A 12194-nucleotide genomic window follows, 5' to 3' on the forward strand; every position below is an offset into this window, starting at 1 on the left:
AGTAAATTTCCGCACCTTTATAATCGCAAATTGACTTTTTTTCCCACACTCCAAAGCCATATACAGACGCCCAAAGTCTGTCGTCTCTTTTGAGTGGGTTCAACGCCGTACTGTTGGCTATATGGTGGGGGAAGGGGGGGGGGCATTTGACAACCCTTGTGTAAGAGGGTTGAGGCTGGACACCGACAAGATGGATGACAACGCCATACTGTAGGGTAGACTACGTTGGCCAGTTTGGGCTATTCTACTATGGTTTCGTTTGCATACACAACTTCCCTGGTCTCCATTCATTGTAGGCTACCGTATGACAAGCTGACTACTGTACAGAACGATACATTCAACACCTTTTACTGTACATTGTACTGTACTTTACAGTATGTTCCCCTACTGTACACTGTACTGCAGGGGAATTCATCAATGTAACCTACAGTCCATCACTCAGGTGACAGTACTGTGCACTGTAGAGTACGTACTGTGGGCACTCCAGCAACTTTTTGCGCCTTTTTTGTATACCCATACACGACACGCAACTCTAGTCTACTGTATACCGTACAGCTGCGCCACTGTTTCGCCACTCAACGATCAAAACGGCAATTGTACTCTAGCCACAAACATGGCAGGAACGCAAGATTCCGGCGTAACCATGGCAGCATCGACGATTTGATTAACCCCTCCGGATGATACATTACATCATTAATCTGTCTCCTGTACTTGTCCAATAGCTCAATTTTGGTGAATATTTTGCATTCACTTAACCTTATTAATGAACATGAATCAATCATCCACGATCTCTCTAAATTTACTCTAATTCCGTATTCGATAGACACCAATGCATCAGAAATCTTCTCCTATCCAGTCATACGCTAGGAGATACGTTATAAGAGCGATAGACTAGAATCAATTCTATTCTAAATGGAATTCAATACAGTGACATGAGCCAATTCGTTTTCTTCTACCGGTAAATAGCATTTTGTTTTTGACACCTTCAACGTCCTACTCCATTTTAGACTGTCCAGTCAGACGCTAGGAGACACGTAATAACAACGATAGAGTAGAATCAATTCCATTCTAAATGGAATTCAATACAGTGACATGAACCAATTCGTTTTCTTCTACCGGTAAATGGCATTTTGTTTTTGACACCTCCAACGTCCTGCTCCATTTTAGACTGAATTATTCCCTGACTAAAATAGCTACATTGACAGTCATGATTAATATCCAACCATAAATAGATGTAGACATATTTAGCATACTTGAATTACTCTACAGTAGATGCTATAAATCAATCAAGAAGAAGAACCATTGTAATCAATAGTATCATTTGTAAATTACAACGGTAGTCATAACCAGTCTAAGTCATGGCAACACAGATTATATAATCGATGCCTGGAAGTAGTATTAAATATCAACCGTGCAATATTGAGCTTCCACACTGACTGCATCGCACCAGTTCAATCATTATATAGAGATAATTGTAAGAATAGGTTTGCAAGTAAATATCACACAAAATTCAAGATATCAAAATAAAACGCACGGACTGTATCAAATTAATTTCTTAGCGCATATTTTGGCGGTATTTTAGAGCATGCTAGATAGATTGCTATACTCTTACTTTCAGTAAGCTGCAGTACTAATGACAGCAAGATAAGCGAAGCAGTGGTCATGATTTCCAATAGAATAATACATAGAAACGCTTATGGTCAATACATTACTGTTACAGTATTGACTGCTAGCTCTATATGATCACTTGTCATTCTCGCAGCGCATGTAACGCATTAGAATAAATTTCTTGTCATAACAGTTGAATGTTCTTGTACTTTGACGATGAAGCTTACAAGCATTCAATACTCTAATGGGTGCCTAGGTTGTACTATTTTAGCAGTCATTGGCAACAGTGATGTTACAAATTTTAGCGATGATTGCATCTCATAAATGGCATCGTAATAAAGAATTTTCTTTAATCTTAGAAAGGTAGGACTTGGGAGGATACAATTGTTGTAATTCAGTTAATTTTAGTTAAATCTCTGCTCGGTGAAATAAACTTTTTTTTATTAATACTTGCTATTATGATTAGTGTACTAGCGGGTAGCCCGTTGTCGAATGAATTTTTATAGCTTGTATTCAGTCATAAACAAGTAATATTGATTACAATGAGGATGCACAATTACTTTTATGTGCCGATCACGACTAGATATTCCGAATGTTGGGAATTACTCATTCAATGAATGATTTTATACAGTATTCTAATTGAAAATACACAGAAATTATCGCTATATACGAAATTATCCTTGTAAAGGGTTGTCATTTTTGGTCCTGAAAAGATTAAAACGCGAGACAGCTATACTGTATAACGCAATAAAAATAACTGTGTACAGTATCATTTGAATAGTCAACGATAATAACCTTGTCCTATGTACATAATATATTCAATGCTTCTAATAGCTGTTTTATCAAAGTAATTCAGACTTTGGATTCTAGCCACTTTCTTATCCAATACACAGTAATACTGTAGATATAGTATGACAATAATGCAGAACACCACCTCCACCAAATGAGCGGCTAAAAGTTTTACTACAGGACATGAGTTTTTCCGTTATTCATGTAGTAATGTACTAGATAGAACGTAGTGTGTCTCCATCATACAATCATATATAAATGTATATATATCACGGTATAAAATATATTTAGCTATTCATTAATACACAAGATGATATATTATTTATGAATAACCAGCATAATTGCTTGCATGTGTAAAAAGACAATCTACGACAACCATTACAATATTAGTTATATTATTTGGGGGATATATCATATCGGACTACCTGCAAAGAGTGAAGTCTTGTATCTTGATTTCAAGTTTTTCGAAGTTTCAGTTATATTTGAGTCCCGTCTTGAAGTTCCCTATTAAACCGATAATAGCGACGACATTAGAAATTATCCATCCACTAACCCGAAATTGAGTTTTTGTAGCATGTAGTACACTTGGTAATCACCACCAAATATAAAATGTTAATCATAATCAAGGTTTCACAAGTGGAATGATGCATGTTGTACAGGTTTGATGAAATTAGAAGCAGCTCATATGCGTATTATACTGACTACTAGTAGACTGTAGAAGCTAAGCGATCAAAAATTAAGGATTGGTTTAGGTCAAACAAACGACTACATGAAAATTTTTATCGCATACAGTGTATAGCAATCAGATATGAACTAATACAGAATATATTACTACGATTGCTATAGTTATATAAGCACATAAGGAGTAAGAGTAACTGTCTTTCTGGGTTTAATTTCTGTATTTTACATTTCATTGAACTACAAGCTTATCAATACTTTGATTGCTATGCAGGCATATGAGTTTACTACATCAGGGTAGTCATTTCAGGTGATTATTGATCATGAAAGATTATACGAAATTTATAGTATACTCGTAGCAGTATGCAAAGGGAAATAACAAGTCATTGGATGGGCAATGTAGCGGCAAGTAACACAGTATATTATTGTGTATTTAATAGTTTTTTTTATTTATTTTTTATTCTAATTCAAGATGGACTTAATATACGTACAGACAAGTTCAATTTTAAAATTTAGATTGAGATATTTTGCTAAGATTCATCAACTATACGGGTTATAAAGTAGAATATTTTTGCATGTAAATGAAGGGATTTCATAATGATACTTACTTTGTCAACTTGGTCCAGCCACCAAGAGCTCAAACGTACTTTGCCCTATGATTGTCTGTACTGTATCAACAGTCTGGATGGAATTGTATTTGAATAAGAATTAAACTTTTGATTTCTCTATTGTCTTGATTCGATTTACTAATTATTATTATTTATGGATGGAGCCAATTTTATTGCCGGTATTTTCAGCGATACAATATACGGTCTTACAACTACCACACTTTCTGATTTTATTCCAGTAAGTTTTGTCTATTATCTGTCTCGTATGATTGTATATAGCACGATCTATCTAGTCTTTTATATGCTAAATTGAACTCTTTATTAATTCTTTTATTCTTTTATAATATCCTTTAGGGCAAGTAAAGTCGGTGAACATTCTCTCTCCCCTAGCAAAAAATGGAAACAAATAAAACAAAGTACAATAGCGGCTGATATTGGTTTTCAACGGGATACGTGCGTGATGCTGTAGCTGCACAACACTTTTAAGACGCCTACGATATTACCACAACAGTATAGTTTGGCATGACTCGGAAGGTAAGGTACAGAATACGATCCTATAGTACAATCAAAATTAATGTCACTATTGGCGTATTCACTTCCTGCGGTACTCCTTCGATAGAGTTTTGCATTCATTCATGAATTAATTATCCCATAGGGTAGAGTATGGTAGTAATAACGTCATGATTATTATTATTTTTATATTGTTGGTAATTTTGAATTGTAGTGAGTACATGTCACTCTTTAACATCCTTCAATTTAATAGTAGTGATGTTCAGTGCTGAAGCAGATATAATATATATATATAGATATATATGTAAAGTGGATGTCTTTGGTTGAAAATTGAACAACTTTTATGATGTTCAGCGCTGAAGCAGATATAATATATATATATAGATATATAGGATAAAGTGGATGTCTTTGGTTGAAAATTGAACAACTTTTATGATGTTCAGCGCTAAAGCAGATATAATATATATATAGATATATATGTAAAGTGGATGTCTTTGGTTGAAAATTGAACAACTTTTATGATGTTCAGCGCTGAAGCAGATATAATATATATATATAGATATATAGGACAAAGTGGATGTTTTTGGTTGAAAATTGAACAACTTTTATTATGGAAAAATTCAACAAAGTCATAAAGTGTTTCCATAGTAATTTCCATAGTTTACATAGACTTGAGTAAAAAAAAGCAAAAGTTGTACTGAGGTGTAGTAAGGAAGGCGATAGTGTACTGTAGGTGGTGTTAACTTAACTAGCCAAGTACAGTACAGTATGTATGTACTGTACTGTATCTGTATTGGTATCGGTATACTATAGACTTCATCATGGACGAGCCCCCTGACTACTCGATCTACGCGTAGTAGTCCATGAAACAGCTTAAAGTATTTCGTTTTAGACAACTTTTTCCTCCAATTTGGAGATTTGCTTGTTTATCTTGCTACATTACTCCTTTCTGTCCTTTGTACATTTTGACGGCTCTCTCTAGACATTATTCTACCACTTTATTTAGAAGTAGAGAGCTGTCTGCCCTCATCATATCTCCATCTCCATGGGTCCGTACTGGCAACACTCTGTAGCTGACTAGCAGTAACCAATCACGTCATCGACTCTTAATTCATTCAATCTTCTCTAATCGTAGGTGAAAATTCTGCTGACACTTTTCGTCTTATTAGGTGCTTACATGATCGTTTACTATAATTGACTCATTTTGAAAGCTATTCTCTTTCATTAACTTTATAATGAATGTATTGGGATATTTTTAGACTCTTTTAGCATGTTATATTACGCCTATGGTGACCAGAGTAAATGAAAACCAACCATGCAGGAAGAAGCGAATGAAATTCTAACCGAGAAAGACAATTTCATCTCGCAATATGTACGTCTACAACTAATTTATAAAATCGGCTTCTACTACATTACTGATCGAATAGTCAGCAGTTTCTAAGCGATAAAGATGCATGAATTTGTACAGTTCACTCCAATCATGGTAGGATAGACAGTAATAGTAATACTGTAACTTAGAATCCAAATGACGATAAGATCAAATTGCAATCTTCTTGCTAGATCCAACTTTGGCAAATCTTTGCATCAGATATCCGATTGCATTTTATATTTTACAAAGTTATCATGTATATTACGTTTAATGTCAACAGAATAGGCCACCGTAAGACAGAAAATACATATGAGATATGTAAATAGAGGATGCAAGTATCGCTATCTTTTTCTATTTCTCTTACTATACAATCATTGGTAAATTAAAAGAGATGTCGTAAATCTTTCATGGGTTAACATAGACATTGAAACATTTTGCAAACTGATCAGTTTATCTTTATTGTACTCTAGTGGTATATACTATAGCCTACTATAAATGATGTGTAAATCACTTCAAAGGACAATCTTTGTAGGACAGCCTGGCACAGGATAAAGTATTTTGATATTTTTGACCTGTCCCAATCTATGTTGACGTACAGGCATCCAATAGCGAAGAATGCGGAGTTCACTTTCCGATATTAATACAGAAATTATTAGACCTCGGATTGACGGAAGCTATCGGTCAATTTCTAGTCGGAGATGACTATCAGGTAATTCCAATAGTATAGACGTATCTACTATCATAAACTCAATAATCTGCGACTGACTGTATAGCTATTCTTCTACCTGTGCAAATATGATTACCATAATCCGATACTTTAAACTTAGTCTAAACTTAGTCTATCAAGTATGTTCTACGAGTATAGTACTGATGCAATAGTATGCCAAACTACCAAGACTATAAGCGTATATTTTATATAGCGATTCTGTGCAGTTGTATCAAAGACTTATACTAAATAATTAAATACATGAATGCATTAATAATTCGGACAATTAGGAGCTGTTGGTTGAATGTGGCTGGGATCTAATTATAGTTGGTTTGTCAAATATAACTCAAAGCACTACTCAATGTAGCCATGAGAGTCTGAAGATGCGATCTATTCTACTGCATAAAGTTATCGAGGTAAGCTTTAGGTATTATAAATTAAATTAGATGATAACCTAAATTCATGCATTTACTGTTAGTGAAATATTTATCTGCCAGGTAAATAGCCCGAAAGAATCGTATTTAGCATTACTGGAAAGGTTGGAGAGTGATCTACAGCCACATCCATATAAACTTATTTTAATTGTCAAGCTTTTATCCAAAGGTATTTAAATTATATGGTGCTAATACTCAGTTAAGAATCATATTATTCCATTGCCCTATAGATAGGAAATGCATATACGAGATACTAACAAATTAATCATACTATATTTCCTACAGTTTTACGTAAAATGAAGGATAAATGTTCAAAGTTCTATCGAGCTGCTAATAATCAGCTGATCACATCATTTAAAGCAATAGATAAGCAGCATTTCGAAAATTCTAATGAAATGGTATCGATTGGTGCGTCCTTGGTATCTGATATGCAAGATTTCGACAGTGTAGCTAGTAGTTTACAGCCTGTAGATGATATGACCAAAACTTCTCTATTATTCGACATTACTAATGAGTTAATAAATTACACATTACCCGGGGAACAATCATTAGCTCAAGATGTTACTGATGTTGTAAGTTAAACTGTCACCTATTGTATGAGTTCTAACTATTAAAACTTTAGATGTTCTATTGAATATAACTTGCAAACTAACCGAATAAAACTGTATTCCCTAGTTTATCCGAAGAAAACAGCCAGTGTTGGCTAATGAAATAATAGATTTGTTCGTATTGTATTTCTGCTTATAATTCTTATTTGCTGTACATTTCGTGTTAATACGCTTTATTCGTAGTGTGTAGATTAACTATTCATACACCATGCTATATCTACAATACGATATAGTAGCCTTATTTCATATTTGATCTATACTCCAATGATCTCCAATAATCATTACATCATTTTTGGGGAATGTTATAGTAAATTGTGCCTCCTTAGTTACCCATTAATGGAAGTTGATATACTCTACGAAGACAGCAAGACTTTGTATTATGTGCTAGCTCATAAACTTATGGTCAGTCATAAATGTGTTACATTGTCAAAACATACTGTACAGTAATACTTGTATTTAACATAGCAAGTGCTTATTTTCAGGTTTCTATAACTAAAATGAATGGCGATGGAATGGATATATTGTCTCGTAAACCAAATTTTACTCAAAGCCACGATGAACAATTTGCATGTAAGATATTGATAACATTCATTTAGTATTCTTTCAATATTTATATATTGGTTATAATACGAGATTTTAATATCTTCCAAATTTTATTTTAATAGTTGGTGATACCATGTTATCGGAGGGATGCGCATGTTTCTCTTATCTGATTTTTGTTTGTCATATTTGTACTGACTCCATCCCATGGATTTATAGGTAGTAAACTTTGCAAAATTGCTTTAATCTAAGTTCTGTAATAGTCATTAATATGTTTTATCTTTTACAGCTACCAATATCGCCTATATTTCAACCTCCGTCATGTTGAAGTCTTCTTGAAAAGGTTAATTTAGCTTGTCATTAATATTTGTCAGATTTGCGATAGATTGATGTATTATTGAGGTTCTAATCATAACACTTTGCATACCAGTTCGATGGCCAATGTCATAGATAAAGGATTGGTAAGTATATCCGAGTATGTTTGTATTACTAATTGTTGCAACAGTTTCATACATGTGATGAGGTTAAATTATAGCCTAATTAGCTCTAAACAGTAGTAAGGAATTTTTTAATTTTAAATTTATTAATCTTTAACCAAGGAACTGTACAAATTCCTCTTGAATAATATCCCTTCATCAACTTTACCAGCTGAACTTACATCGTCACGAATCTTCAGAAATAATGCTCAGGTGTTACAAAGTTTTGATTCAATTGTATCGTATCTACTGTGAGATTAATCATATTATAAAATTATTAGAATTTATTATCAATCATGTCCCATTATCAACAAGAAGCAATAGTAAGCAAGCTCGTATTAAATTCTTCCATATACGTATTAATTCCGTTATGAGATAGGCAATTACTGTTAATATAATTGCTACTTCTTTAATTAAAACAGAGGAAAAAGTCTTACAATGTTTTTCAAAGCAAAATTGACAAGTGTCAAGGAAGGGGAAAATATCTATTGATAAAGTATATTTGCATGATAATCTCCGAAATCCGTTATGATATTTTTCTTTGTTATTTGCAAAATTATTTTTTGCGATATTGTAGCTAATTATAAACTTTTAATCCCTCCTTTCTTAGGTACTTACTAACACAAAACGATCATCCTGGCATTATAGAGTTGCTGACGTTGAAACTGAAAGATGGAGTTACTAGTGCACTTAATGTAACGGATTTTAAGAAATATCCAACTGTTTATTTAGAAACTGATACATAATTAATATTCACTTTGATTACAGAAAAAGTGCTATCTCTGTTATAGGATTCAGAAGTTCGTTTTGCTGGAAAACATGAACTACTTGAAACTATTAAAGTTATCCTTCAAATTAAAGATGACGTAGATATCGTAAATGAAGCAAATCGATTTCTGGCTGGATTAAATTTTGTTAAATTCTTATTATTACGTGATAACGTACAAGATAACAAGGTAAACAAATGATAAAATTGTGATGATTTCCTTCTGAGTATTGTTAATAATTATCAGTGTGCCAGAAAGTTTATAATTTCTTTTTGTATTGTAAATCAATTCTCCACCTTTACTTTATTACTAAACGCACCTTTTATATCAAATTTCTTAGACGGGGATATGGGGTGATGTTACAGATTTTAAATGTCATATATTGGAACCGCTAAGAAAAGAATTGAGGAATAGTCACACTAGGCTCGAAATAGACTTGCAATCTTTGCAAAAGAGCAAGCAAGGTTGTCTTCATTTGGATTAGATTTGAATTAACTTTATCTTGTTTTTTGTTACAGTTTCTTAATTACGAACGTGCTATAATTTTAGGTAATTCCGACAGTATGATGATGAATAGAAATGATTTAATATCCCATTTGCCTTTTCAAGATCAAATTCAAGTAAGTTTTTAATGCTAGTTTTTTGAATTTAAAGAATATCGATTAGACTAATTGACAGAAATATTGTAGTTTTTTAGATCTGGTATGCTTAGAATAGAACTTATGAACTCAATCCTTGCTAACGTGGAAGAAATTATAGATAATGTACTCCAAGAGAAACAATTGTGAAAGTATAATACCCGTCCAGATTGAGGAAAGCTCGCGCACTAGTTGTGCTACATGTACATTGTACACTGGCAATTAAGAGGTGGTTCAGTTGATATTTATATTTTTGTTGTAGATCTGCTGTACTGTACAGTATTGTAAATCATGTTAAAGTTTTTAGGCTTCGATCACACAAGATTTATTTATATAATTGTAATAAATGCCCTTGAAGGATTAGAATTTTTTTGTAGAAAGTTTCTACATCTTTTATTCTTTTCAAATTTAAAATAGCAGGAACAACATATAAAACATACCCTAACGTGTTTGTACAAGTTTTGTTAATGTGACCTAGAGTTCAAATGAAATAGCTAAGCGCATGTAATCACGTTAAAAGGCAAGAAGACGTCAAATTTGCGATATTTAGTAATTGCTATTCTTTGGCTAATATGGACGATTAGCTTCTCTCGATGTAACTGCAGATACAGTACACTACTGTATTAGCATTCATCGACATCAGTTTCATGCCACTGTATTGAAATCAATTATTCCCTAGCACTTTCAATAGTGCAACTATTGTCCTATAAAAATGTTTTTTAAGGATATATTAGTAGTAGTTGGCAATTATAGTTGTAATTTTATGGTAATTCTATTATTATTATTACTTCTTTTACGACTCTCCGTTTATGCTCACTGAATCTTAGCCTTACCTTCAGCCGTAGCTTTTTCTAAAATATCTTTAGCACATTTAGCAAAGGCACGCAGCTCTTTATTGCAAGCATACGGATTTGTTGGATTGTCGCGTAAGCAGAGGTTATACCCTGCAGAGCATTCACGTTTGATTGTAACGATAATGGGGCTGCATACATGTATTAATAACAGGATCGATTTAGTGAACGTTATAATCGCTCATCGTACAAATTGTACAGTATTACACATTATATTAAATATAGTTAAGGTAAAACGAGCGTCTTATCAAACCCCGTTTAAAGCTACAATATTGTTGTACGATTGCATAGTTCCTTTGAGTCGGTTTTAGCTTTACCTTTCAGCGGTACACTTGTTCAGATTAAATTTATGTTCCTTGCATTCTTTATACCAAGTTCTCCTATTCTTTGATACGCAATCAGCATAAGCTTCTACCTCGCTCATACAACCCTGGGCAGCGAAGTTTATAGCTTCCTCACTGAAATTGAATATGTTTAACATTAAATAGATTGAATGCTTCCCATAGCAGATTACACGTAGAGAATAAAGAACAAGGTTAACTGTAAGGGATTAACATAAAGTACGTTATCCTATCAAATTCAGTTTATTTTTATTAATCATACAGTATATACAGTATAATGTTAGCTTATTTTAATTAATCATACAGTATAATGTCAGCTTATTTTAATGAATCATACAGTATAATGTCAGATTACACAATTACACTCTTAACATGTAGAAACACTAACTATCGTCTTTAAATACTATATCATTTTGGTAAGTAACAGATAGGTAGCGTTGCTTTAAGCTATCTTTGATGCGTTACGAGTTGGAGAATGAAGCGTAGAGCTCCATTTGTCCATTTAAGTTACTTCCTACTTCCTAGAGAAGTCACCATTGCACATCGCATGGTATTCTTCTATCCTAGAAATGTATACGCGTATTGAATACCATAGACTAGCGCCTATCGGATAAATTCTGCTCTTGTTTAGTACTACAGTATGGGACTACTCACATTACCATTGGTGAAATGCTGACACTGTGATTAACCATACGCTAAGTCATTGGATTGTAGAACTGTAAGTTGATTGTGTTATTGAATGGTCGGTCTATCACTTGCTCGACTGGAAGCTGTAGAACAAGCTTGTTTAGATAATGAATAGGACGAAAAATGGTAGCGTTGCTTTCGATTGTGCATCAGCTATTTGACTGTTAATAATAATATTGAGACCGCTACGATAGTAGCATGGGAAATGAGGAAATCCAGCACATACGTGAGTATCCTTTCTGGATCAATATGAATTTTAGAAGCAAAATCTCCAGCAGTGAACATTCTAATATTGTCTAATATGATATTAATTTATAGTCCATGTTGTACAGTGAAATTGTAGTAAACAGACATTGATCCATTTCGGTACAATAAAACTTACAGTGGAACTGCTGTCTCGTCGTCAGCCATGATTATTCAACCTCTTCTTTTCAATGCAGCAAGACAGTAAAATGAAGGCGTTCGGTCCGATTAACGTACGGCTGCAGGACTTTGGGCTAGCGCCGCCGTCCAGTACCGTGCAGTACGTCACTGAGCTTTACAGTGTACAGTACTTTACACTGTAAAGGAGTGAGCAGTGTAAA

At 33.6% G+C, this 12194-nt stretch overlaps 3 protein-coding genes across 3 annotated transcripts; 2 read left to right on the forward strand and 1 right to left on the reverse strand.

The window, feature by feature from the left end:
* Positions 1–5508: 5508 nt before the first annotated feature.
* TRIADDRAFT_53426 (uncharacterized protein) lies at positions 5509–7283 on the forward strand (the record flags this gene model as incomplete). The annotated part of the gene is made up of 5 exons (XM_002109380.1): positions 5509–5565; positions 6161–6271; positions 6559–6684; positions 6766–6871; positions 6988–7283. 5 exons carry the CDS (start codon positions 5509–5511, stop codon positions 7281–7283), a joined length of 696 nt encoding a protein of 231 aa, XP_002109416.1.
* A 524-nt stretch (positions 7284–7807) lies between these two features.
* Positions 7808–9957, forward strand: TRIADDRAFT_63655 (uncharacterized protein; the record flags this gene model as incomplete). Its single annotated transcript, XM_002109381.1, has 12 exons — positions 7808–7880; positions 7976–8069; positions 8140–8193; positions 8281–8311; positions 8450–8539; positions 8608–8649; positions 8749–8822; positions 8937–9021; positions 9118–9282; positions 9434–9557; positions 9643–9713; positions 9853–9957. The coding sequence occupies 12 exons, from the start codon at positions 7808–7810 to the stop codon at positions 9955–9957; spliced, it is 1008 nt and encodes a 335-aa protein (XP_002109417.1).
* A 434-nt stretch (positions 9958–10391) lies between these two features.
* On the reverse strand, positions 10392–12025 carry TRIADDRAFT_63656 (expressed hypothetical protein). Its single transcript, XM_002109939.1, has 4 exons — positions 11993–12025; positions 10900–11040; positions 10565–10713; positions 10392–10435 (listed from the first exon to the last, which is right to left on the reverse strand). The coding sequence occupies exons 1-4, from the start codon at positions 12019–12021 to the stop codon at positions 10428–10430; spliced, it is 327 nt and encodes a 108-aa protein (XP_002109975.1). The 5' UTR covers positions 12022–12025; the 3' UTR covers positions 10392–10427.
* Positions 12026–12194: the final 169 nt, after the last annotated feature.

This window comes from Trichoplax adhaerens, genomic scaffold (genome assembly GCF_000150275.1).
Source record: "Trichoplax adhaerens TRIADscaffold_2 genomic scaffold, whole genome shotgun sequence".
NCBI classification, from domain to species: Eukaryota; Metazoa; Placozoa; class Uniplacotomia; order Trichoplacea; family Trichoplacidae; genus Trichoplax; species Trichoplax adhaerens.

Coding starts and splice junctions, on each gene's coding strand:
- TRIADDRAFT_63656 (XM_002109939.1), bottom strand. CDS start 12,021: ATGGCTGACGACGAGACAGCAGTTCCACT. Junction 11,041..11,992: donor GACGAGACAGCAGTTCCACT/GTAAGTTTTATT, acceptor ATTCAATTTCAG/TGAGGAAGCTATAAACTTCG. Junction 10,714..10,899: donor AACAAGTGTACCGCTGAAAG/GTAAAGCTAAAA, acceptor ACATGTATGCAG/CCCCATTATCGTTACAATCA.